Below are 26,242 nucleotides of genomic sequence, written 5' to 3' on the forward strand. Positions count from 1 at the left end.
CTTGTCTTTTCCTGGCCAAGGAGGCACCCCTGGAGCCTTGCAAGGGGTCCCCCAAGTTGTCCATAACCACCCATCTCCTGTGCATTGTTGGCGAGACTATCTGGAAACTGAACTTGATGGTGCACACCCATAGTCTCAGCACTTGGGATGTGGGGGGGAGGACCAAGCTACATGAGAGCCTGTCCCCAAAAATCTAAACACCAGTAGAGATTGATATCAGAATTATGCTGGGCCCACTTCCACATCTGCACATCATCACCTCCCTCAAGACCGCCACAGCTGTAGACAGACAGGATGGGCTCCCCTCCCTAGTGTCCTCAGACTGGGTTGTGGGATCCTGTAAACAAAGGTCCCAGGGCTCCGAGCTGCTTGGCTCCTCACTTGCCCCCAGGCAGGTTTGGAGCCAGCAGAGCCAGCTCTGAAGACGGCAGAGGCTGACAAAAATCCACAGTTCTGGGTGGGGTTGGTTAGAGCCAGCTGATGTCTCCGATAGGGGACCTGTTTATGACAAGAGAGGAAAGGATGACAAATTGGGAGTGACATGCCCGGAAGGGTGCAGATGGGAAGTAAGGCGGGGAGAGACAGCTCCAGGCAAGGTTGGGACAGAAGCCCGGAAAAACAGGTGTTTATCTTAGATCCAGAGCTGCCTCCAGGGTCTAGCTGCTGTGGCTAAGGCAGGCCTGATAGTCCAGGCACCTCAGACTTGACACCCCTGTGTGGTCTGCGGGGCTTGCCTGAACCTCAGCATGAGAGGGCAACACAGGCAGCAGTGGTAGCCAAGGAGATCAGACTGAAGTCTACCAACTCGGGTCCCATTCCTGAGGAGTGTCATGGAAACCCTTTTTAAAGCAAAGGTGATTTCTGAGTTGCCCAGCCCACTTCACCCTCAGCTGCCACTCAGGGTTAAAATGCTCCTGGAATGATTCAAAGCTGTCATTCCACCTGAGATTTTAGATGCTTGGGTCCCACAGAGATGCCCTGTGCTTGTTCAAGCTGGTAGTGCCAAAGGAAACAGGCCCAGGGAGCTCCCTGGAATGCTAGGACCCACCTTCACTCCACCCGTGGGACTCATGGTATACTATCTGTTCAGCGCCCATCTCTATGAGATGATACCCAGATGGTGCCCACTGGGTAAGAAGTTTAAGGCGGGGCGGTGATGGCACACGCCTTTAATCCCAGCACTTGGGAGGCAGAGGCGGGCGGATTTCTGAGTTCGAGGCCAGCCTGGTCTACAAAGTGAGTTCCAGGACAGCCAGGGCTACACAGAGAAACCCTGTCTTGAAAAACCAAAAAAAAGAAAGAAAGAAAAAAAGGTTTGAGAGCAAGTGAAGGCCTCCCCTTCTGCTGCCCCTGGACTCAGGTTTGGGTTTCATGATTCAGACTCCTCTGGGCCATGGTGGGAACTGAGGAAGAGATGTCCACTCAGAGGGCTGGCTCTTGCCCCGCCATTCCTTTCTTGTTCTCTAGAAGCCAGAATATATCAGGAAGCAAATCCTTGCCACCCTGCTCCCAACCCCTGGGATAAGAGGCCTTCAGGACAGTCTGCCATCCTAGCTCACAGCACCACACAAACCCAAGACCCCACAGGCCCAGAAGCCCACCTGCAGGCTGCACCTGCCAGCTGTTTAGTGAGCCGAGGTTTCCATTGTTAATCTGGTCATAGGATTGTCTGCAGCCAGTGGGCTAATATGACAGTGGGGGAAGAGGACCAGTGAGAGAAGGGTTCAGTAGTTTAGAGCACTGGCTGCCCTTCCAGAGCATCTGGTTTTGACTTCCCAGCACTCACATGGCAGCTGACAACCATCTATATAACTTGTTTCAGGGGAACTGTCTTCTGACTTTCAAGACTACTCAAATGTGGTATACAGACATAAATGCTGGCAAAACACCAATACACCTCAAATAATAAAACAGAGGACAGCCAGCCATCGTTCCTGGCCTCTGCTTTCAAAACTTAAAGCTTCAAAGCTGGGGTGCTGACCAGTAAGAAGGCCTGAGTTCAATACTCAGAACCCTATAAAAACCAATATGGCGGTGCATACTCATGACCCTTGTACTAGAGGCAGATACAAGCCGCAGATGTGACCGGCCAGCCAAGCCCATGAGCGGTCCTGTCTAAAGTGAGGTGAATAGTATCTGAGGAAGGATCCAGGACTGCATGCACACATGCACCTATACACACATATATCTGCATGCACACATACACACAAAGCTTGTATGTATAGGACTGGATAAGACAATGGGTTTGATCTCTCACAGCACTGCAAACAAACCGTTATCATCTGTCAGCAGTTAGCAATTTTGACCAAAAAGCCCTATGTTTAAATCTGTCACTTGCTGGAGTCAAGCCTGCCTTTTTCCTTTTAATCCTGTTCATTGGGCTCTGAGGAGACCATTGCTCAATGGCTTTCTTCTCTAGGCACCTTGGCTAGTCAGGGGGGTGAGGTATGTGGGGAGCATGTACCCCACCCAACACCCAGAACAAAACAGAAGGACCCACCCTTCCCTGAAGTAGCTCAGACAGGGTGGCGCCTATGAGCTGCAGGGGTGTAGGGTAAGGGGGCTAGGGCCTGGCTTCCTGTGCACCCGGAGAGGCTGGTAATTGCAAAACCACATGGGCTGCTGCTGAACAGAGCAGAGCGTGGGAGCCCCTGTGGTGAGCTGGAGCAGCCAAGGGGAGGATTTGGGAAGCAAACCGAGGATGATGAAACCACCATATGTCCACCCATTTGGAGTGTTGGACATTTCACAGTTAATATCCAGAGTGCAGCAGGCAGGAATATGGTGTGGGAGCTGGCACAGGTTTAAATGTGAGGGGTCTCCGCTGACCCAAAGGAACCTTCAAACAAGCCCTGAGCAGCAGAGGCAGGGATATTGGGCTCTCTGCCTCAGATGGCCCCATGTTATTCCTAGACAGAAATGTTATACAAACCAACTGGAGCCCCATGAGGAACCCATGCCACCAGGTTTCCCTTGTCCCAATCAGGTGCCTCTCTCCATTGTCCATAGAAGGTGTTCAGAGAGAGGGTAAGGAGACTTGCCCGCGGCAGTACACCTGGGCCACAGTAAGCAGACCCATGGGACCCCACAACCAGCCTCCGGTCCCCAGCTCTCCGGAGTCGAGGAGGACAGTCGCTCGTTCTTGGAATGCTGAACCACAGAGTTTTTGCGCTGCTTCTGAAACTGGGGCTAGGAGACTCAGCCGCCCCAAGGGGCATTTTAGATGAGCAACTGCAAGCCTAGACTCAGAAAGCCTGAAATGTGGCCACAAAAATTACCGGCACCTTTCCCCTGGCCCATCTTGTATCTGGGTTCCCTTCAGACTCAAAGGGTGTCAGAAACACCCAAGCATTCTGCCCCAAGTCCCTTCTCCTTCAGGGTCTGTCCCTTCTGGGAACTTTGTTTCTCTTGAGCCTGAGCTCTGAGGTGACACAATCCATTCTTTATCCAGAAGCTTTTATAGGAGCATTTACCAAGCCTGTCTAGGGAGGGCCTTGCCTTCTTCCATATGTCCCACAGCCCACAGTACCCTTTTGCTGCTGGCAATGGGGAATAGGCACTCAGGGTGCGGACTACAGGAAGAACCTAGAACTGTTTGTGTCACTGCCTCCTGGCCTCCCTGTGTCAACCTGTGAAGGAGGTAGATAATAATATAGCTGTCTGGTAGAGATCAGAGATCTGTGTCCACTTTGAAATGACAAGGAGCTCCTTAAGAGGGCAAGGCGCTATCTGTTGCCAGGGCCTCTCCCCGAGAGCTGGTGCCAGCACCTCCACCAGAGACTCTTGGGAGACAAGGGAGGGCTGCCGTGGAGCAGGTCCCTCCTGCAGACCTGGGTGAGCCTCCAGGAGGCAATGACCGCACAGTAAGCCCATGCTGTGAGAAGAAACAGAACGACAGTGGCCTGACTGCTCAGACTGGCTGGGGCTGGCACTCTGCGGCTGACAGATTCATTCATCCACTGGACTACATCATGAGCCAAGTATAGTGCTCTGCTGTGGGCAAGGCCAGGCCTCTGGCCTGGGAGCCTAGCTCAGAGATCAGAACAGAACCAATAGGATAAAGGGTGCCAGATCCTGGGGCTTCTCTGAGTGTTTAGGTTAGAAGCCTGGCCATGTGATGAAGCCAGAACAGGGTCCAGCAGACAGTGAGCCTTTAAGGACTTTTGGACATGTGATAGGGACCACTTAGCAGACAAGGAAGCAGCAGCTTGTAAAAACAGTGAGACAACTAATCCAGGTGCAGCTCAGGTGGGTGAGAGAGTCCCCTAGCATGAAGAAAGCCATGGATTCCCTAAAACTTCGTGGAACAGGTCCATGGGAGGAGGTAGAGGTGGAAGGACGAGATGTTCACCTATCTAGACTGTAGAGAATTAAATCCAGCCCAGGATACCCAGGTTTCAAAATAAACAAAAAACTAGGACAGAACCTAAAAGGACTGAGTGCCTGAGATGACTGGCGTGCCCAGTTATTTATTTAATTAGTGAGACAAGGTCTTTATATATAGCCCGGGCTATCCTAAAACTCACTATGTACACCAGGCTGGCCTTGAACTCAGAGATCTTTCTGTCTCTTCAGAGTACCGAGCCACCATATCCAGTCGGTGTGTTCAATTGAGTCCAGCTCTGGCCTTTCTCTCCCACTCTGGTATGGCATTGAAGCCTGCTTGGGGTTGGGATTTTCTCAGAATTCAGCTTTCAAAGAGGTTAAGGGTCTTGGGGAAGTTGATGCAAGGACCTTGCCAAGAGCGGAGGCCTGGGCAGTTGGCCCTTGACTGACCTTTGTGACTAGAGAATCAGCATTACAGGAAGGGTCCCAGCCTCCTAGTTCTCCATGACGACTTGCAAATACTAGACACTCATTCCTCCCCTAGTCTCTGGCGCCTCCTTGTGGCTTCTGTGGGCCCCAGCCCTGCCCTGTGCTGAGGAGGTTCAGAATCCCTGAGAGAGCCAGTAGGCTCCATCAATTCACCCTGTAATCTAAGAACTAGGAAGTTGAAGCAGTACGCCTGGGAATTCTGGGTCATTCTTGACTACATAGTGTGTTCCAGATCAGCCTAGTTTATATGAGAGGATAAAAACAACACCAACAACAAAAACCGTAAATCCAAACTCCAGTCTGCCCTCCCTGACCCTCCCTTGGCAGTGCCATGGCATTGAATTTGAATCCTGAGTCTCTTTCCCAGCCTGATAGATCTGGAAAGAAATATATGCCTGTGTTTTCCCCATTTCAAATTGTGGACCTCATGGAGAAGGGGCTTCTGTAAAGATCAAATGAGAGACCTACAGTGGTTGGTTGGTTTTTTTTTTTTTTTTTTTTTGTTTTGTTTTTTTTTTACAGGGTTTCTCTGTATAGCCCTGGCTGTCCTGGAACTTACTCTGAAGACCAGGCTGGCCTGGATCCCAGAGATCTACCTGTTTTTGCCTCCCAAGTACTGGGATTAAAGGCGTGCACTCCCACACCACCACCCCAACATAACCCCTGTAATGTTTCTAGACCCCGTTAGATGGGATTTGGGTGTCCCACTCACTTTGCCCCTGCAAACATTCAGAATGCTTCCTCCCTCAACGCTGATGACTCGATCCTGTCAAGGTCTTCAGCTTGCAGTCTGGAAGGAGAGGCAAGCCCTCTAAGTAGGCCTTTAAACAAGTTGTTCAAAAGACACCAGAGCACCCTTCTCTTTGGTATCTGGCCTGTCACCATCAAGACCAACACAGATGGCCAGAAATAAAAAACCTCCCTGGACACAGCCAGCACCTCCACCTCCTTTGCCTCCATCAGCACATCTCAAACTTCTTGTGCCCTCCACGTTCCAGTTCAGGGCCTTGTTCCCGCCAAAGCCTTGAAAATCAGTCCCATCTAGGTCCACACGAGAATCTAGTTTCAGAGACCCCCTACCCTCAGCCTTCCAAAGCCGCAGTGTATTCATGCTAAATGAGTGTGCCCATCCTACCTCAACTACATGTCTCTGGGTTAGTTTTAAGGATTTAAAGGAGATCAGAAACTTTTGGGGGTAGATGGGTGTGTTGCCTTAGCGCCGCTTTCAAACCGAGGCCAGAGCGGACTACAACTCCCATCCGGCTTCAGGGCCGCAACCGTCCCTAGCCCCTCTGGCCTGGCTAAGGGACAGGCCGCTGGCCGGGTCCCGCGGGAAGTTGCGCTAGGCTCTGTCTAGGTTAGTGTCTCATGAGGGTCTAGGTGGCGCTGGGACTGGGGTGGCACCGTGATCAGAGGGGCCTTTTGCGACCCCAACGGACCCCCTCCAACCCCGCCCAGGAGTTACTTTTCGTGGCCCGCCCTCCCACTTCCTGGACGAGGGTCGGCCCCGCCCCCGCGCGCCTCCGCCTTCCCACCTTCACCTTCAGCCGCGGCTCCCATTGGCCGGCGCGCACCTGCCCGTCCGTCGGGGGCGGGCTTGGAGGGCGGGGCGGGCGACCAGGTGAAGGAGCGCGGGTGGCGACCGAGGAAGGTGACAGCGGGGAGGGCGGGAGGGAGGGGGGAAGCCGCGCAGAACGAGCCACGGGACCACAGACGGACCGCCGGGCGGACGGACGGACGGGGCATGCGGGCGGCCTGGCTCTAGCCCGGGTTTCGGGGCTCCAGCGGCAGCCATGGAGCAGCGGCTGCGTGCGCTGGAGCAGCTGGTACGGGGCGAAGCTGGTGGCAGCCCAGGGCTCGACGGCCTCCTGGATCTGCTGCTGGGGGTGCACCAAGAGCTCAGCAGCGCCCCCCTGCGCCGGGAGCGTAACGTGGCGCAGTTTCTGAGCTGGGGTGAGTGGTCCGGGCAACACCCGGGAAGGGAAGCTGGAGGGACGACAACACCTGGAGCTTTGTGCCCCCAGACCTTTTCCCGGGAGTGGCATATTCCTGAAACTTCCTCATTGTGCTGTATCTAACGCTTGCCGTTGGTCTCCACAGCCCGCTCGCTCACCTGCACCTTACTTCAAACTCCCAGAGACAGGTACATAAGGTACACTTCCCACATACCCTGCTACAGACCCCAGACATGTTGCCAATACACATCTTTCACAACGGTCACCTCATGCTCTACCTAGAACATACATTTAGGCGGACACCGTTTTGTGTGACATAAACATACAGACTTTCTCTATTTCCTCCGTTCTTCAAGAGGACGGGCACTTTGTTCTAGGACCCCTCTCACCTGTCACACACTCAAAAGTCCTCGTCCTTCACCTTGCAGACAAGTCTCCTTACTTCAATCCCTAGCCGGGACCAAGAACCAACCTCAACCCCTTTGGAGGATTTGGGGTCTTGTTAGAAGTGGTTTTATTTGATTCGTCTGAATCCTTGGGAATGGCTGACTTAGGGTGATCCTAAACCCAATGTGGGCACTGGACACATCTGGCCAGGCTTTGGTGAGGAGGGCATGGGAATTGGGCCTGAAACATGGGGTGTTTACCCTGTAGGCGATCAGAGTTCTTGGTGCTCCTGAGCTATGGGCAGACACAAGGCTAGGCCAAATATGGATGGGGGTCTACCAGCCAGTCCTGCCATTTCTTTCTGGGGTGAGAGCAGTTAGACGGCCCTGCCCCCGTTGCCTGCCTGTTTCTCTGTGACTCTTCTGTGTTTTACAAGTGTCTGATTTGTCATCACTCCCACATGACACCTGTACCTGGGTGTGTGCATGTGGCACATGTGTGTGTGTTTACACATATGTGTGTTTCTCCCTGCCTGCCTCTGGCACCTCTGCTTGGGACCCCAACACAGGGCATGTCTGTTGACTTCTCCCGAGGTAACTCCAAGGCCGGGTGTGACTCACGCCTCTCCTGCCCCAACTTGTCCCTGCTCCTGCCCAGAGCCCCCACCCCTTCTGGCAAGACAAAGGTATTAGGCATCCTGTCCAGGAGGTTGGATCTGGGCACCAAGTTTGGCCAATGTGGCTGGTGGTCACCTCTGATATTTCTGCAGGCTGGCAGCTGCTCCTCCCTGGCTCCATGCATAAACCTGGGAAGAGACAATTAATTTCTGTAGTGAGGTTTGCACACCTCCCCCGCTGTGGGGGTTCTGCCTGATAAACCTGTGGAACAGCTCTCTGTCCCACCCACAGGCCCGCCCAGCTGGCAGGGAGTTTACCTTCTGGCAGGGGGAAACTGAGGCAAGGTGCCAGATCGTAGATGTCCCCCAGTCCTCACTGGTCACTCCTGTCTTCATCATTTCCCAAGACTCGGTGCCCTTCCCCCTGGCCTACAGCCACTTCAGTTATGGGGAGAGCCTGGGAGTGGTTGGACCTAGCCCTTGCGGAGGTGGTGGTAGGGCAAACAGACTGTGATGCGGGAGGAGGTTCCTGCCTGTATAAGCCCCATCCAGAGAGGGAGGTAGGGCTCTAAGTGGCAGGGCTATCAAGCCTGGAAGGAATCCTGTGTGCTCACACCCTCAGGTGCTGGCATTGGGCACCAGGTGAAGTTTTTGGCCCTGTTTGAGTGTCTTGTGAGTACCTGAGCAGGCTGGTATCTGTTCCTGACCCAGAGGCCCCACTTGGGGAACACAGAGCCTGTCTTTCTGGAGCACTGTAGAAAGTGTCCTCCCTGCCCCCAGGGGCTACCCCAGGCCTCACCTCCAGCCAGATTGCTCTGTGCTACAGGGTCCCCAGACCCAGGCCCACAGTTCCTGAGTGGCAGAGAAACTTTCTGGGGACAAAGAATGTCACCTATCCAGTTTCCCAGATAGGCCCCTGGGCTGGCCTTGAGGGGTCAAAGGCTGTGAACTAGGGGTGAGAGTGGTGTCTTTATTGTCTCTAGGGTATTAGGCCCCTGGCTAAAGAAGACCACAAGGTCCCTCTGTGCCTCATAAAGAGACTACTTGGAGTCTAGAGCCCAGGAAGGTTCTGAGGCTAGGTGGTCCACTGAGTCAGGACCCTCACCATGCTTGTATCATGACCAAATAGTCCCTGCTTCTCATCTGTCCCTCAGCTGGGTTGTCTCTGGGAGAGTCACCCCTATCCTAACCTCATGGGAGATTGTAAGGAAAAAAAAACCCTCGCTGTCCGCTCTGTCCCCTCAGCCAGCCCCTTTGTAACAAAAGTGAAAGAGCTGCGTCTACAGAGAGATGACTTTGAGATCTTGAAGGTGATTGGCAGAGGGGCCTTTGGGGAGGTAAGTAAGCCTTGGGGTGGGTGAGGAGGAGGGGCCTTGCACTTGGTCTGGTCTAGACCAGGCCTTGCTTCATCCCCTCAGGTTGCCGTGGTGAGGCAGAGGGGCAGTGGCCAGATCTTTGCCATGAAGATGCTGCATAAGTGGGAGATGCTGAAGAGGGCTGAGGTCAGTTTGGGGTCAAGTGTACACTGCAAATGGGTAGGTGAAGGTATGCTTGCTGCCAGGAGAAGGGGCGGGGCCACTCTGAAGAATCACCCGTCTCTTACCCTTCACAGTGAACTTTACTTAAAATGAAGGGATTGTCCTATTCTTTTTATGGAAATAATGAGGCCCAATACCAGAAAGCCTGGGCTCAGGTTCGTCCAAGGCTACCCCAGCCTGGGGTTGAGCAGAGCTGTTCCTTTGATCAGAGTCTCTAGGCTTTTGTGTTCTCCATTCCCTGAGCTACTAAAGGGGGAGTTCCCGGGAGCTGACCCCATTGTCCCCCCTGCTCTTCAAACCTGCTTCAGACGGCCTGTTTCCGGGAGGAGCGAGATGTTCTAGTGAAGGGAGACAGCCGCTGGGTGACTGCTCTGCACTACGCCTTCCAGGATGAAGAGTACCTGGTGAGGATCTTTGAGTAGTGGAGGAGCCTTGCCAGGGATAAAAGAAAAGGCCGCTCTTTCACCATCTCCTGGCCTACACCCTCCTTCCTTAGCTCTGCTTAAGAGCTGGCCACTTCCTGGGCATGGTGGGACACACCTTTTAATCCTAGCACTTGGGAGGAAGAGACAGTCAGATCTCTGTGAGTTCAAGGATAGTCTGTTCTACATAGTGAGTTCCAGGACAGCCAGAACTACATTGTAAGACCCTCTCAAAAAAAAAGAAAAAAAAAAAAAAAGGAGCTAGCCTCAGGGATGCTGCTTAGCCTTGGCTTCTCAGAGCCCCCCAAGAGCCAATGTGAGGTCGACAGGTGCTCTCATTCTGAGTCTGACTCTTGGCTCTACACACTGCCCTCCAGTACCTGGTGATGGACTACTATGCTGGCGGGGACCTTCTCACGCTGCTGAGCCGCTTTGAGGACCGCCTCCCACCTGAGCTGGCCCAGTTCTATCTGGCTGAGATGGTTCTGGCCATCCACTCACTGCACCAGCTGGGCTATGTCCACAGGTGGGGCCCCAAGCTGTGTCACTTCCCAGTCTTCCTCCCTAAAGCCCTGTGGGAGGGCTTGCCAGTGTGCCTATCTTACAGTTGAGGAAGTCAGAGCTCAGAGCAGGTAAGCCCCTGGCTCAAACCTACCCAACTCATGGTGGCAGAGGAGTGATGTGTTACCCATTCAGGGGACATCTGACTCCTGCACCCCCAACGTGCACACACACAGGAATATGAATGAGCATGTATGCACAGGAAAATGTGTGAGCATTACACACACAGGAGCATTGTGAGCATGTACACACACAGGAGCATGTGTGAGCGTGTACACACAGGTGCATGTGTGAGCGTGTACACGGGACAGGAGCATGTATAAGCATGCATCAGGCTCATGTCTGAACACACACACACACACACCAAGCCCTCACTCTTCCACCATCCTTCAGGGATGTGAAGCCTGACAACATCCTGCTGGACATGAATGGCCACATCCGCCTGGCAGACTTTGGCTCCTGCCTGCGTCTCAACAACAATGGCATGGTAAGGAACCCACCTAGAATTGAGCCGAGGATACAGCCAAGTGCAGGGACATCGGGTTCCAGGTAGGGGTTCCTGGAGAGTAGGGTGCTGGCTCCAGTCCTGTGGCCTCATGGTGCCAACACCCCTAACACAGGTGGATTCATCAGTCGCAGTTGGGACCCCGGACTACATCTCTCCTGAGATCCTACAGGCCATGGAGGAAGGCAAGGGCCACTACGGCCCACAGTGTGACTGGTGGTCACTGGGAGTCTGCGCCTATGAGCTGCTCTTTGGGGAAACACCCTTTTATGCAGAATCTCTGGTAGAAACCTACGGCAAGATCATGAACCACGAGGTCTGACTGTGTGGCCCGGGGACCCCTACATTGTGTGATTGCAGGTAACTTCAGACCAGCTGGACTTTGAGCCTGACCTGCACCTCCTTTGACCCACAGGACCACCTCCAGTTCCCTGCTGATGTGACTGATGTGCCTGCTAGTGCCCAGGACCTGATCCGACAGCTGCTGTGCCGTCAGGAGGAGCGGCTGGGCCGTGGTGGGCTGGACGACTTCCGGAAGCACCCCTTCTTTGAAGGGGTCGATTGGGAGAGGCTTGCAACCAGCACAGCGCCATACATCCCTGAGCTTCGAGGGCCGATGGACACCTCCAACTTCGACGTGGATGATGATACCCTCAACCGTCCAGTGAGTGACAGATGTCTCTATAAGAGGCTTGGCTTGGCCCTCTGAGCTATAGGAACCCCCGATGTTCTCTAGAGCAGCTAAAAGGCTTCGAGGCTCATGAGAGTTAGAGCTTGCCGTGGCTGGCTCACTGGCGTGGTGGATTGTACCAAGTGAAAGCCCTTTGACCTTAGTTGTTATCCTATAAACCGTAGTTCATGTATAAGAGGAAATTCATGCCGGGTGGTGGTGGCTCACACCTTTAATCCCAGCACTTGGGAGGCAGAGGCAGACAGATTTCTGAGTTCTAGACCAGCCTGGTCTACAGAGCGAGTTCCAGGACAGTCAGGGCTACACAGAGAAACCCTGTCTCAAAAAAAAAAAAAAAAAAAAAAGAGGAAATTCCCTGCAGCCTCTTGGAGACCTTGAATTCAAAGGCTCATGGGAGTTGTGGTCCCTTTTGATGGGGGCTGTGTTATTCCCCAGTATGCACCCCAGTAAATGTCTAGTTCATGGGCCTCTCTGGTTCTCACTTGGTCTGTGGCTCTGACTCTCCTTCCCACTTCTGTAGGAGACGCTGCCACCATCCTCCCATGGTGCCTTCTCAGGCCACCACCTGCCATTTGTTGGCTTCACTTACACCTCAGGCAGGTGAGTCTGGTCCTCATAGCTGCTGGGAAGCTAGGGACATGTGTGGCTCATTACAGCCCCGTGGGAAGGGACTGAATGGCTTCAGCATTGACAGTCACTCCTCAGTCCTCAGGGTCAACCAGAGTCATGGATGGCTCTGCCCCTGGGACATGTGACTGTACTGTGTGACAGACTTTTGAATGCACTAGATTCATAGCAGAGGCTGTGGAGAGCCTCTCCTGTCCAGCCTCATTGACCTTTGTAAAATGGGTGGGAGCATTATTGCCTCAAATTGGGTTGTCCTGAGACTCGAGAGAGACATGGGTGGAAGTGGTGGAAGTCATGCTCTGATGGTGCCCTGAGGGGCGATGGGACATTGGATGTAGAGCAGCAGGCTCATCTCACCTTGTTAACTTGCTTGATTTCTTTCTTTACATTAATTTATGCATAATAATACCTCTGTGCATATGGCATGATGTACCACAGTGCACTGGTAGAGGGCAGAGAACAATTTCCAGTCAGTTCTCTCCATCCACCTTGTGGGTCCCAGGGATGGAATCGGGTGCTCAGGCAACTGGCGCCCTTAACCAGCTGGTACAGCTCACTGGCCCCTGGGGAGCCTTCACATGAGCCTTGTTGGTTTTGATTGGTTGGTGGGTGGGTTGGTTGGATTTTTGAGACAGGGTTTCTCTGTGTAGACCTGGCTGTCCTAGAACTTGATCTGTAGACCAGGCTGGCCTTGAACTTAGAGATGCACCTGCCTCTGCCTCCTGAGTTCTGGGATTAAAGGTGTGTGCCACCACTGCTGGGCGAGGCCTTGTTACCTCCACTTTCCTGTTAGAAAACTGCAGTTTGGATTACCCATTGCTGTCCAAGGTCACTTGTATAGCCCCAAAGGCAGGGTGTGGTCTAGTGCTTCTCTTCTCAGCATGGAGCCCAGGACCTGGGTCTGGATCGATGTGCCAGGGTGTTTCTTGGATGGATGGACAGTTGGTCCATGAGGATGGTTTTCTGCTAACTGTGTTCCTTTGTCCCCTCTCAGCCCCTTTGATGTGCAGAGCTCAGAGCTAATGGCTGCCCCAGAGGGGACGCCCCACTGTGTGGAGCAGGTGAAAGTGGAGCTCAGCCACAAGTGTCAAGGTACAGGGGCAGCTGGGCCAGGCTGAGACTGTCAGGCCAGGATGAGGGGTAGATTGCTGAAGGCCTGGCTACTCACCCAGAGGCCCTTCTCTTGCCAGAGCCCCTGCATGGCCCATTACAGCCCCAGGAGCTTGTGCGGCTTCAGAAGGAAGTACAGGTTCTTCAGGAGAAACTGGCAGGTATCAGTTTCCTGTTCCTAGAACAGCTTAGCTCCTTCCTGGGTCCCAGCTCTGTCTCCTGCTCTGTATGTGCTGTGTGATTGTGGGGAAGTAGACCTTCTCTGTGCAGAAAGTCCTCTGAGATCCTACACACAGAATGCCTGGCTGAGGTGGAGTTGTCCTGTGTGCGAGTCTCAATGACTGTTTCTGACAGAGACACTGAGGGACAGCAAGGCCTCCCTCTCACAAACTGATGGCCTCCATGCTAGAAGCCCAGCCCCAAACATCCAACTACAACAGGAGAAGGACCGCCTCCAGCAGGTGAGCACTAGGTGAGGTGAGTGAGTGGCCTAGGGTTCCGCGTCCCTGAGGTCAGCGCTCTGACTTGGCTTTGTCCTTCTTACCCTGGTCCTCAGGAGCTGACTGAAGCTCAGGCAGCATTGCGAGTGCAGGATGCTGAGCTGTGCCAAGCGCAGAACCGGCAGGAAGAATTCCTGCAGAGGCTGTGGGAAGCCCAGGAGAGAGAGGCAGCTGCAGCCAGCCAGATCCAGGCCCTGAACTCCCAGCTGGAGGAAGCCTGGGTTGTCCGGAGAGAGGTTGGTGATGGAGAGGCAGTGGGAGAGTTCAGAGTATTGGGAACCCCGTATGGTTAGCACCCTGTGGGGCTGGTTACATTGGACAGGGCCTGGTGGTGAGATAGGTACCTGGGGCTACCTGTGTTTGCTGCTGGATGTGAGTTTACATCAGGATGACACAAAGAGGATTAGATGGTCAGGGTTGACATTACCTTGTCCCTGTGCCCAATCACAGCTCGAAGGCCAGGTGACCACCCTGAGTCAGGAGGTGACACGGCTCCAGGGACAATGTAAACAAGAATCTTCACAGGCCAAGGTATGGCAGCTTCTCCCCTTTGGTCGCAGACACTCTCCTCCTTAGAGTCCTCGGAGCAGACCCTTGTCCCAGGGTTGGGTAGACCATGGCTTCTCAAGCCCCTGCCTTGCCCCCTCTCCACATGGTCAAGACCGTCCATGCAGCCCCTGAGACGAACGGCATAGGATCTCCTGAGGGTCAGTCTCAAGAGGCCCAGCTGAGGAAGGAAGTGGCGGCTCTGAGGGAGCAGCTGGAGCATGCCTGCAGCCAAGGGTGAGTGCATGGTAGGGGCAGCCAGGAGGGGACAGGGCAGGGCCAGCCTGGGAGTCAGCTCCGTCTCCTTGGCTCTCTCTTCCCCAGGATCAGTGTTGGGAAAGAGGAGGTTCTGTGCCGATTGCAGGAGGAAAACCAGCGGCTGAGCCGGGAGCAGGAACGGGTGAGAAGGGTAGACAGACAAGGGACAGGCTGGGTGCCAGCAGGGTCAGGGCAGAGCTCCAGGGTCTCAGCTGCTGTAGCATGTGGGCTTCTACAGGGTTCAGGGTGGTAGGTGATCTGTGGGGAGACTAGCAGGGGGAGGGCAACTTGTAGACATCTGGGGCTACAAGGGCCACTGAGGACTGAGCCCCCCGTCCTCTGTGGCCTCAGCTGGCAGGAGAGCTGGAACTGGAGCTACAGAGCAAGCAGCGTTTGGAGGGTGAACGGCGGGAGACTGAGAGCAACTGGGAGGCTCAGATCGCTGACATCCTCAGCTGGTAGGGACATGGAGCCTGGTGGGGCCTGGGATGGCTGAGGACCCAGACCATGACACACAGCACATTCCTATTCAGGGTGAATGACGAGAAGGTCTCAAGAGGCTACCTGCAGGCCTTGGCTACTAAGATGGCTGAGGAGCTGGAGTCCTTGAGGAATGTGGGCACGCAGACACTCCCTACCCGGCCTCTGGTGAGCCCCATGCACATGAGCCGTGTGTGTGTGTGTGTGTGTGTGTGTGTGTGTGTGTGTGTGTAGCGGTCAAAAGGCAGCTTACAGGGAGTCACTTCTCTCCTTCTACCATGTGGGTTCCCAGAGATTGACCTCAAGTTGCCAGGTTTGGCAGCATACCTCTATCTTCTGAGCCATCTTGTCATCCCCCAAGGCTCCAGGTTTATGCTGAGGGGTGAGGAGAGTTGGGTCTTTGAGTCTGGCCAGGCAGCATGCGAGGCATGTTTTAGTGGGAAGCAAGGAGGAAGGGAGGGAGTCTCTGAAGCTGTCAGTCGCAGAGAGCATCTTACAGGGTACCCTCGGTTGCTCCCAGGATCACCAGTGGAAGGCTCGGAGGCTGCAGAAGATGGAGGCCTCAGCCCGGCTAGAGCTTCAGTCAGCACTGGAAGCTGAGATCCGTGCCAAGCAGAGTCTGCAGGAGCAGCTGACGCAGGTGCAGGAGGCTCAGCGGCAGGCTGAACGGTGAGGCCATGGGCGGATACTGCTGGAGTGGAGTTCCTTCCGAGGCCTGGGGTGAGCTCTTGCCCTCTCCCCCCAGCCGCCTGCAGGAGGCTGAGAAGCAAAGTCAGGCCCTGCAGCAGGAGGTGGCTGAGCTCCGGGAGGAACTGCAAGCTCGAGGACCGGGGGGTGAGTGCCTACCCTGGAGCCAATCCCCAGCTCTACTCTCATGAAGACTAGGGAGATCCCATGACAGCTGCACCTAGATGAGACAGTTCTGTCCCTCCCACACCGGACCTGTCTGTCACTCAGCTCTCACTGAACACTGCTGGGTGCCACACCCGTATCTTACTGAGGTGGAAACTGAGCCCCCACCCACCCTGGTCCCTCAGTCCCAGGGCAACAACCTCAGTAACGTTTACCCTCTGTCTACAGATGCCAGGCCTTCCACTTCCCTCATCCCTCTCCTGTCCTTCTGGAACACAGAGGTAAGATCCAGGCAGAGGGACTAGCTAGGGAGGAGTGCTGGTGAGAAACATGGTGGCCCTGACTTTCTTCCACCTTCATTCATTCCCAGAAGGATTCTGCCAAGGACCCTGGCAATTCAGGAGAGGGTCCAAGGTCTGGAGCCGAAGCAGAGCTGAGGCCAGAGGGCCGCCGCAGTCTGCGCATGGGGGTGAGACTCCACACCAATCCTCAGGCGGGGCGGGGCTTCTCCCCCACCCCCTCCTCACTCGCTCATTCATTTTCTGCAGAGTGTGTTCCCCAGGGTGCCCGCAGCCACCACCACCCCTGCCGAAGGTCCTCCTGCTAAGGTCAGTGGCCAGAGGGGCAGGACAGCGGGATAGCGAGCCATTCAGCCCGTCCCCAGAACCCCTCTGGGACACTGGGACCCTACCAGGCCATGTTTAGCTGGTGCTGGTGCTGGTTTTCTGCCGTGACCTCTCAGATACTCAGAGTTGACACTGCGGACTGGCTCAGCCTCTTGGCCACCTGACCCTTTGAGATGGTGCACAGGGTACTGGGGGGCGCTGGGGCATGTTGACAGTGTGTACTCCTTCACAGCCCGGCTCACACACCCTGCGTCCCCGGAGTTTTCCATCCCCTACCAAGTGTCTCCGCTGCACCTCGCTGATGCTGGGCCTGGGCCGCCAGGGCCTGGGCTGTGACAGTAAGAACATTTGTCCTTCAGGCTCTCCCGTCACACCGTAACATACCCAGGCTCTTCTCAACCCGACAGCACTCACGTCTCTTATCAAGCTCTCCAACTTAGTTACTCCTATCTCACTCGATGGCAACGGGTGACAGTTCAGGTGGCGTTAGCCCCAAGGGAGCTGTCTGGGAAGGCTCACTGCCTGACGGGCTTTATCCCTCCCAAATTCTCCATCTCTCCACAGCCTGTGGCTACTTCTGTCACTCAGCTTGTGCGTCACAAGCCCCACCTTGCCCTGTGCCCCCTGAACTCCTCCGCACAGCCTTGGGGGTGCACCCCGAAACAGGCACAGGGACTGCCTATGAGGGCTTCCTGTCGGTGAGCTGTGGCTGAGGGCTGAGGAGGATGGCTGTGGGAGTGAGGACCTGTGCAGCCCTCCATGCCTGTCTTCCCACTAGGTGCCGCGGCCCTCAGGTGTCCGTCGGGGCTGGCAGCGGGTGTACGCCGCTCTCAGTGACTCCCGCCTGTTGTTGTTTGATGCTCCTGACCCTCGAGGCAGCCTGGCCAGTGGGGTCCTCCTGCAGGCCTTGGATCTAAGGTAGGTCCCAGACAGTGACACGGGACAAGTCATGGGTAGTGAGGAGTTCATTCAGGGGCGGTATCTCATGTGTCCTTTGTACCTCCCAGGGACCCCCAGTTCTCAGCCACCCCTGTCTTGGCCCCAGATGTCATTCATGCCCAATCCAAGGACCTGCCACGTATCTTCAGGGTGAGCGCTCAGGGCAGGATGGACCCGGCCTCCATCTCTCTCCCTGTGCTGACCCTGTCTTGGTTACTGCTGTATCTCCACTCTGTCCCTCTGCCAGCCACCTCACTGCCACATGCTCTCTGTCCAAAGCCACCATGAGCTTGCCACAAAGCAATCTGGCTATTTCCTGCTTTGTTTCCAAAGCCTTGATGTCTTCCCAGTGCCCTCAGGAGGCTCTCAAGCAATACTCTGAGCCACCTGGCCATTGAGCCTGCAGGTGCCCTCGGCCCTCCACCCTGAAGCCCCTTTCTCTTGGGCTATACCCTGTTCCTTCTAGCCCTGCGTTTGTGTATAAAGCCTCCTCCTCAGTCTCATCTCTGCACAGAACTGCCAGCACCCTCCAGGCCCAGTCCCTTGTCCCCAGGTTCGCTAACACTGGGTGATGGGCTTGTCCCCTAGGCCTGCTTTAGGGATTCTGCTCTGCATCCTTACCGTGCTTATCCTTCCCGTTACGGTGCCACCGTCACTAGGCTCAGGAATTGCTATTGCTCGTCTGACACCCTCCCTGCCTGGCACCACAGCCAGCTAGCTGGCTGTCAATGCTTACAAACATCAGCAGGTGAAGGAAGGAAGGAGGACAGGTGGCTGGCTGGCTCTCAGCCGTAGCCCTCCAGCCTGACTCCCTGTCCACAGGTGACAGCCTCCCAGCTGACAGTGCCACCAACCACATGCACTGTGCTGCTGCTGGCAGAGAATGAGGGGGAGCGGGAGCGCTGGCTTCAGGTGCTGGGGGAGCTGCAGCGGCTGCTACTGGATGCACGTCCAAGGCCCCGACCGGTGTACACACTCAAGGAGGCCTATGACAATGGGCTGCCACTGCTGCCTCATGCGCTCTGTGCTGCTGTCATTGGTAAGTCGTGTGCTGAAGGGCTGCCACTCTTGAGTGGCCTAAGGGGAAGGACAGGCCTGTAAGGAGGCATTGGCCTAGACTAGTCCCAAGCGCAACAGCCATTCTCTCAGCCAGCAGCTGTGGGTTCCACCTTGCACACAGCCTCTGAGCCAGGCAGCCTGGCTTCTCCCACCTCACTTCTGTGGGCTCTGGCTCTCTCTTTTGTTGTTATTGTTTGGTTTTTTGAGACAGGATCTGCTCTATAGCCCTGGCTGTCGGGGAACTCACCATGTAGACCAGGCTGGCCTGGGACTCACAGAGATTTGCCTACCTCTGCCTCCAAAGTACCAGGGGGTTACAGGTGTGCACCACCACTCCCAGCTGGTTTTCCTTTTTCTAAGAGAATCTCAAATAAGTGGAAGGAACAGAGGTTTTAGGGAGAAACAGCGATGGCCTGGGAGGCTGAGGCAGAAGGCTTCAGAGTATAAAGGCTGCAGTGAGCTACATGTGGAGACCTTGCCTCACAAATCACAACCACAAGGCGTGGCCTAGTGCACACATGTCTGCTCAGCACGTGCACAAACAAGCAGAAGGGTCAGGAGCTCAGCTCACCCTTAGCTAAGAAGTAGCTTCAACCAACCAACCAACCAACCAAACACTCGGTTGGAGTGCTCCTCCAGTGGTTAGAAGCACTGCTCCTCCGGAGGTCCTGGGCTCAGTTCCCAGCACTCACTAGAACATTCTTCGATCCTCCACTGGAACCAGGTTCACACGCAATGCACAGACATGCATGCAGGCAAAGCACACATACACGTAAAATAATTCTTTGAAAAAAATTTTACACACATACACAAACAAGTTGGACTTGAGCGGTGCCACACACACACCTGTAAATCCAGCACTGGGGAGGGGCCACAGGAGGATGCAGGTTCAAAGCCAGCCTCATCCACGTAGGGAGTCAAGTGCAGCCTGAACTATATAATATATACAAACTTGCTTCAGGAAAACACCACCAACAACCAAACAGGAAGATTACCTCAGACTCGTGCCAGTTCCAGCTAGCTACATAGTAAGTTATAGGCCAGCCTAGATGATGGAGTAAGACACTGTCTCCACAGAAAGACTATTAAGGCTCTGATGACTTTCTTCCTGGCAGCTGGGTGGGCAAGGGCTAGGTGCAGAGCTGTCTAGGGTTCATGGGGCCCTGAGCCAGCTCCAGCTTGCAGGTACCCCAGTTAGGGGTCACAGCAGAGACTCTGGGTCCCCTGGGTCAGTTAGGATCCAGAGAGTGGGGCTTACCCAGAATGTCACAGCTCAAGGGTAGTATCCCTCAGCCCTGACCCCAGTCACCAAGGCCCTTTCTCATTACAGCCAGTGTAAACTGTGAGCAAGAAGGGGCTAAGGATGGGGTGTGTCAGCAATGTGTGGGTCACCAATCCTGTTGCCTCAAGAGAAGCAGAAGACCAGTAAGGACAGGTGTCACTGGACAGGTGTCTCTGACCTCTGACCTCTCTTCCTCTGTCAGACCAAGAGCGTCTTGCCCTGGGCACTGAGGAGGGGTTGTTTGTGATCCATCTTCACAGCAATGGTACCAGAGGGCTGGCCCAGGTGTGGGTGGGCTGGGCAGCACAGGTAGCCACTGCTGCTTACCCACACGCTACTCGCTCCTCTCTCCCGCCAACACCGCAGACATCTTCCAGGTGGGAGACTGCCGCCGGGTGCAGCGGTTGGCTGTGAGCTCTGCGGCTGGCCTCCTGGCTGTGCTCTGTGGCCGTGGCCCCAGTGTGCGCCTCTTCGCCCTGGACGAACTGGAGAGTGCTGAGGTGGCGGGTGCCAAGATCCCGGAATCCCGAGGCTGTCAGGCTTTGGTCGCTGGGCGCATCTTGCAGGCCCGGACTCCAGTGCTCTGTGTGGCAGTCAAACGCCAAGTTCTCTGTTACCAGCTGGGCCCAGGACCAGGGCCCTGGCAGCGCCGCATCCGAGAGCTGCAAGCACCAGCTCCGGTGCAGAGCCTGGGCTTGCTGGGTGATCGGCTCTGTGTGGGCGCCGCAGGCACCTTCGCTCTCTACCCGCTGCTCAATGAGGCTGCACCCTTAGCGCTGGGAACTGGTCTGGTGGCCGAGGAGCTGCCTGCATCCCGTGGGGGCCTAGGTGAGGCACTGGGTGCCGTGGAGCTCAGCCTCAGCGAGCTCCTGCTGCTCTTCGCCACTGCCGGCGTCTACGTGGATAGTGCTGGCCGCAAGTCACGAAGCCACGAGCTGCTGTGGCCAGCTGCACCCACTGGCTGGGGTAAGGCTGGTAGAGGGCTTGGCAGGGTGGGGTCAGGCCCTGGGGGTCCTGTGACTATTTTGTGTCCTGAGTAGCTTGCCTAGGGCCTTCTTCACTCCATTCTCTACCTGGCCAACTTGAGTGGCAGCTCCAGCCGGGTAGTTAGCTGCTCTGTAACCGACAGTCGTATCCCTCCCTCTGCACCACTGCACTCTGACTCCTTCTCATGCCACCTCTTGGTTCAGACCTCTGTTCTGGGTCTCGTCATCCACGTCGTGACTGCGTTTATGCACTGGGACCTGTAGAACAGGCTAGGATTGGGTCCTTCAGCCAGCCAGCATGGGCAGGCACACCCTGGGGGCTAGGCTTGTTGGGGATGAACAAATGAATGGAGGAGAGGCATGGGCTGGTATGGTTACTTGTAGCCAATCTGATGGGCTGGAGGAAGGACAGGGGACAGTGTCCTTTCTGAGCAGAGGCTCGTCTGTGGTGTGGCCTGGGGTTACGTGTAACACAGACTGCCACTGGCCACGTCTCCTGTCCCTCCCCAGCTGTATGACCTTGACCACTGCTTTGCTAAGATTTCCATGACCTCATCTAATGTCCAAGATCAGGGTGATTATAGTACCTGCTCCTGCCTGGAGCGGCCGGAGAGTTAAGAGAGGACAAACATGACAAGCATTTGCAGCTGTGTGGGCATGTAGTGAGGGCTGGCTATTATCTCATCTGTTATGGAGTTGGGCGGGGCCGGCTCCCTGTGGGACAGAAGAAACAGGCTCAGAGAGGGACCTGGCTTGCCCGGGGCTACACACTACAGGCTGTTTCCCACCTACAGGTTACACAGCACCCTACCTAACAGTGTTCAGTGAAAACGCCCTTGATGTGTTTGACGTGAGGAGAGCAGAATGGGTACAGACTGTGCCGCTCAAGAAGGTGAAGGTCAGCCCAGATCGTGGGTCGGGTGCAGTGGGTGACATGGCCTGACCTCTGTGTGTTCTGTCCCAGGTGAGACCCCTGAATCCAGAAGGCTCCTTGTTCCTTTATGGCACCGAGAAGGTCCGCCTGACCTACCTCAGGAATCCATTGGCAGGTGAGGGCGTATATATCTGCCTACATCTGTGTGTGTTTACCTGTGCACAAGTGTGAGCTTGTGCCCCGGCCGGCTGGGACATGTGAGCACCTCCCCGCTCCCTGACTTTCCATAGAGAAGGACGAGTTTGACATTCCCGACCTCACGGACAACAGCCGGCGCCAGCTGTTCCGCACCAAGAGCAAGCGCCGTTTCTTCTTCCGGGTGTCTGATGAGCTGCGACAGCAGCAGCGCAGGTGCTCGAGTGTGGCGTGGCTCTGGCTGCTGGGTGGGACTTTCTATTCTTGGGGGCGGGGTGAGGCTTGCATGCTAGCCCTGCACCTACACACCCTCTGCCTCCAGGGAGATGCTGAAGGACCCTTTTGTGCGCTCCAAGTTCATCTCGCCGCCCACCAACTTCAACCACCTGGTGCACGTGGGCCCTACGGAGGGAAGGCCCAACACCAGGGATGGGACCCGGGTGAGTCCTCTGTAGCCAATCACAAAACTCCCTGTAGTCGTTGGTCCAATCACAGGCTTCTGTTGATTGCTTGCCTGCTGAGGCAGATGACTCATCCCTCTGACGCCTGGACCTCATTGCCAGTAGCTGAGTTCCCATGGTCTGAGCTTCCTGGTCCTAGCCCGTGTACACTGTTCCCCATAGGCTCAGGAACAGAAGAGCAGAGGTGCCCGCAGCTCCGGGCCGCAGCGGCCCCACAGCTTCTCAGAGGCATTTCGGCGGCCAGTGTCCACGGGCAGTGATGGTCTCCCTGGAGAAACAGACCCATGTAAGGACAGCCCTCCATCTTCCAGTACTCGCATGCTTCCCCCACCTTACCACGCCTTCCGAGCCCTTAGATTGACCCAGGCATTTTGTCCTTCTGTCTCCCTACTCCTGCCAGTAGTGAAGAGGAAACCTTGGACATCTCTGTCCAGCGAATCAGTGTCCTGCCCCCAGGGGTCCCTGAGCCCTGCAGCATCCCTGATACAGGTGAGCCAATGGGTAGGGCTTTCCTTCTCCCGCTCAAAGTTTAGGCACTTTCTGGGTTAGCTCTGCCCTGGGACAGGAAGTGGTCACCTCCGAGACGGTGGACACATCTGCAACTCTTGGCTCCCCAAGCCCTAGCTGTATGCTCCAATCAGGGAAGACCACTCCCCCTGAGCTTGTCCCACCTGCAAACTGAAGGTGTCCCTGTGATAGGTGTGTGAGGTGATGGTACCTCACAGTGCCAGACGCATGGGGGACGTGCCCCGTAACGGAGCTCTGGGGATTGTGTGTGTAACAAGTGTGCAGGTGCAGCACCTGCATCGTGTGGAGGCCAGGGGACACTAACAAGAGCTGGATCTTTCCTTCTACCTTGTCTCTAAGACAGCGTCTCTCATTTCTGTTCCATGTGCTCCAGGCTGGCACATACCTTCCAGCTACCGTCCCTCTCTGATCCCTCTCCCCGGAGGAATGCTGGGATTATGGACGTGTGCCGCTGCGTCCGGCTCTTTCCCTGGGTTCTGGGGCTCAGTGTGAGGCTTTCAGAGCTGTGGCAATCGTTTTTATCTGCTGAACTGGCCCTGCCTGCTGAGCCATCTCCCAAGGCCTAGAATTAAAAATATATACTGTGTTGTTTTTGCAGTGCTGGGGCCAAACATAGAGTGCTGTTCATGCTATGCAAACACTGTCACTGAGCTGTCTTCTGTTTTGGGAGTTGAGATGGGGTCTTTCTACTTAGTCCTGGCTGTTCTGGAACTTGGTGTATAGACTAGGCTGGCCTTGAATTGAACGAGATCCTCCTGCCTCTGCCTACTGAGTGCTGGGGTTAAAGGCATGCACCACCATGCCTAACCTAAGCTACAGTCTTAACAGAGACTCGGCCTAAAGATGGGGAGGAACTTAGATGGAAACCTATTTTGTGCTGGGGAGGCCCTCACTCACCCTCCAGCCGCCCTCACAGTCCAGTCAGACCAAAGCCACTCGGATCCCCACCCTGCCGTTTTCTTTTACACACTCCAGCTCTTGCCTCTGCTGGTCTCTCTCCTTTGAATGCTTTTTCTGCCTTCAGTGCTCAGGCTGCCTGCCCGCCACTGTTACCTTTTGGCCACATGGCCAAGCATCACTGCTACTGACACCTCCTCTACCATTTTGGCTCCTGTGCTGTGGCCTTCCTTCTTTCCTTTTTTCCTTTTTCCTCCCTTCTCTTTCCTCCCTCCCTCTCTCCCTTCCTTCTCTTCCTTTTTAAAAATGGTCTCATGTAGCTCAGGCTAGCTTTGAACATGTGGTTCTCCTGCTGCCTCTGCCTCCTGAGTGCTGGGATTGCAGGCATGCGCATGCACCCCACACCCAGGTTGCCGAGGCCTGTCCTCCAAGCTTGTCTTTCGTTCAGCGGGGCAGGGGGTGTCCATGGTGGTTGGGGTCAGTTTTCATTTTTCTGCCTGCACTAAAACATGGTTTTGGCTGAATATCGGATGGAGTGAACAAACAAGACCCTGGGTTTGCTCACTGCAGTTTTGGATTCTATGAGGACTCTCCCCCACACCTTCAGTGTAGTTTCCTTTAGGGTCCTGCTACTGCAAGCGCTGGGTTCTTTGAGACCTCTGTCCCTTTTCCCATCTAACTTCCTGTTCTTCCCTCCAGGTCTCAGAACGGCCCCGAAGTCTCCCTCCAGATCCTGAGTCAGAGAGCTCCCCCTGATGCCCTCTGGCAGTGCCCACCCCATTCCCAAGACAGAAGGAATGAGGAAGCAAAGAGCTTATAGGATGCCATACTCCGGCTGGTCCGGGATGTGCTGAAATTCAGACTCAGGGAGAGCCTGGGTGGAGGGGTAAGAGCACGGCACGCCTGGGTCCCCAGGAATAGAGGTCTGACTCCTTGCCCCATTCCTGCTATTCCCTTGGGCTTCCAACACGGGCCTACATGGGCCTCTAGGAGTGCCGTGGCTCTGGTGCCCAGGGAAGATTGTGCCAAAGTTGTGCTTCACAGGGCCAGTCCCAGGGAAGCTGTTAGGAGTCAGGATGAGGAATGGAGGGGCAGGTCCTTGGGAGTATGCTGGTGTCTTGTCTGTGCAGCCTGGCCCAGGCTGAGGCAGACGTGGAGCATGCAAGGTCTCCGCTCAGGGTCAGGCTGGGATATGGGCTCTGATTGACAGGGAAGGATAGAAAAGGGGGAGCGAGGCAAGTGAGAGAGGGGAGAAGGCGGCGACGGAGCAAAGGGAGGGAAGAGGAGGTGATGTAATCAGAAGATGGATGCTAACCCGAAAAGAGGAGAGAAGGACAAAACATGTGATGAGGAGGATGCCTGAGAGGGGAGGGGAGGAGGGAGAGTGAGGCAGGGGAGAACCCAAACCCGAGAACTTTTCTCTGGGGTGGGGCTTGGGATTGAGAGCAGGACTGTTGCTAGCTTATCCGTCCAGAAAAAATGGTTCCTAGGCAGGGAGGGGATGGGAGGGTATTTATAAAGGCTTCTTGGTGGGAGATAGTCACCCTGTGGGGACCACTAAAGATCTCCAGGCACACTTTGGCTCTTCCCAGCAAGGGGGGTCCTTTTCTGGAAGCTTCGATCTACCAAGTGTATTAGGGGAACATAGGGGGCATTTTATTATTGATCACAGTCACTATTATTGTTATTATATTGCTATTTTTATTAAACCTCACCCTGCTACAGGGTGGGGAGTGAAAGAAGTATTTATCTCTTTAAACGCCATATTCCTGGAAGGGATAGGCTCTGATGCTCCAAGATGTGACAAGAACCAATAAAGCCAACTTTATAAGCTGCTGGCTTCCCTGCCTAGGTCTGTCTTGCTGTGCAAAAATGGGAGTGTGGAAGGAGGAGGAGTGGTGGGGATCACGGACAGTTGAGAGCTGGCCTCTTGAGAGCATTGTGTGCCCTCAACAAGACCACAGGGCAACTTTGGATAGTCTCCAGGAGCTGTGATTTTGGGCGGGATTTTTTGTTCTGGCTTGGCTCATTGGTTGGTGTTGGTTGCTGTCCATGTTTTTGTTTTTGAGACAGAGTCTTAACTATGTATCTCTGATGGCTAGCCTGGAACTCAGCTTGTAGACCAGGATTACCTGAAAATGCCTCCAAAAGCCTCTGATAGAATTAAACATGTGTGCCCCTACACTGAGCCTCGTTGGGTTGTGAGATGGGTTCTCTCCTTAGCCATCTTCAGGCTGGCCCGCTGAACCGTCCCAGGCACCTGCTCTCCCCTCTGAAGAGCTGGGATTCTAAGCTCCACCCCAGCTGCTTTCTCACCTGTGCTCTAGGCACCAAGCTCGGGTTCCCAGGCTCGCACAGAGGCATTTCACCAGCCCAGCCGTCTTCCCAGACCCCTGGCCTGTAGCTCCAAGAATCGGATGTCAGGGGCTAAAGAAACGCTTCATTGGGTAAAAGCACTGCTTGCTCTTCTGAAAGATCTGGGTTCAATTCCCGGCAATCCCATGGTGCTTCACCACCACCTGCAAGGACAGT

General features: G+C 55.1%; 1 protein-coding gene and 1 long non-coding RNA gene across 6 annotated transcripts; one reads left to right on the forward strand and one right to left on the reverse strand.

Annotated features, from left to right (window-relative positions):
* Positions 1–22: 22 nt before the first annotated feature.
* Gm52380 lies at positions 23–6,439 on the reverse strand. Its single transcript, XR_003952842.1, has 3 exons — positions 6,357–6,439; positions 5,528–5,605; positions 23–498 (listed from the first exon to the last, which is right to left on the reverse strand). It is a non-coding gene; the product is annotated as a predicted gene, 52380 (long non-coding RNA).
* On the forward strand, positions 6,146–25,546 carry Cdc42bpg (CDC42 binding protein kinase gamma (DMPK-like)). 5 transcript variants are annotated; one of them, NM_001033342.1, is made up of 37 exons: positions 6,350–6,768; positions 9,019–9,110; positions 9,192–9,275; positions 9,620–9,715; positions 10,111–10,259; positions 10,688–10,781; positions 10,915–11,115; positions 11,215–11,463; positions 12,011–12,090; positions 13,112–13,209; positions 13,308–13,388; positions 13,582–13,688; positions 13,784–13,963; positions 14,178–14,258; positions 14,389–14,510; positions 14,598–14,673; positions 14,883–14,989; positions 15,065–15,179; positions 15,532–15,680; positions 15,757–15,845; positions 16,092–16,144; positions 16,234–16,332; positions 16,412–16,471; positions 16,722–16,827; positions 17,054–17,187; positions 17,268–17,407; positions 17,497–17,578; positions 18,251–18,467; positions 19,972–20,034; positions 20,136–20,735; positions 21,550–21,647; positions 21,720–21,804; positions 21,920–22,040; positions 22,147–22,264; positions 22,448–22,571; positions 22,686–22,774; positions 24,410–25,545. In NM_001033342.1, exons 1-37 carry the CDS (start codon positions 6,609–6,611, stop codon positions 24,464–24,466), a joined length of 4,656 nt encoding a protein of 1,551 aa, NP_001028514.1. In that variant the 5' UTR covers positions 6,350–6,608; the 3' UTR covers positions 24,467–25,545. The 5 variants fall into 5 exon arrangements, with proteins under 5 accessions (XP_017173681.1, NP_001028514.1, XP_006531806.1 ...); XM_006531743.3 differs by having other exon boundaries at positions 6,354–6,768; positions 22,689–22,774; positions 24,410–25,546; XM_006531744.3 differs by having other exon boundaries at positions 6,354–6,768; positions 16,237–16,332; positions 24,410–25,546.
* Positions 25,547–26,242: the final 696 nt, after the last annotated feature.

This window comes from Mus musculus, chromosome 19 (assembly GCF_000001635.26).
Source record: "Mus musculus strain C57BL/6J chromosome 19, GRCm38.p6 C57BL/6J".
In the NCBI taxonomy this organism is placed as follows: domain Eukaryota; kingdom Metazoa; phylum Chordata; class Mammalia; order Rodentia; family Muridae; genus Mus; species Mus musculus.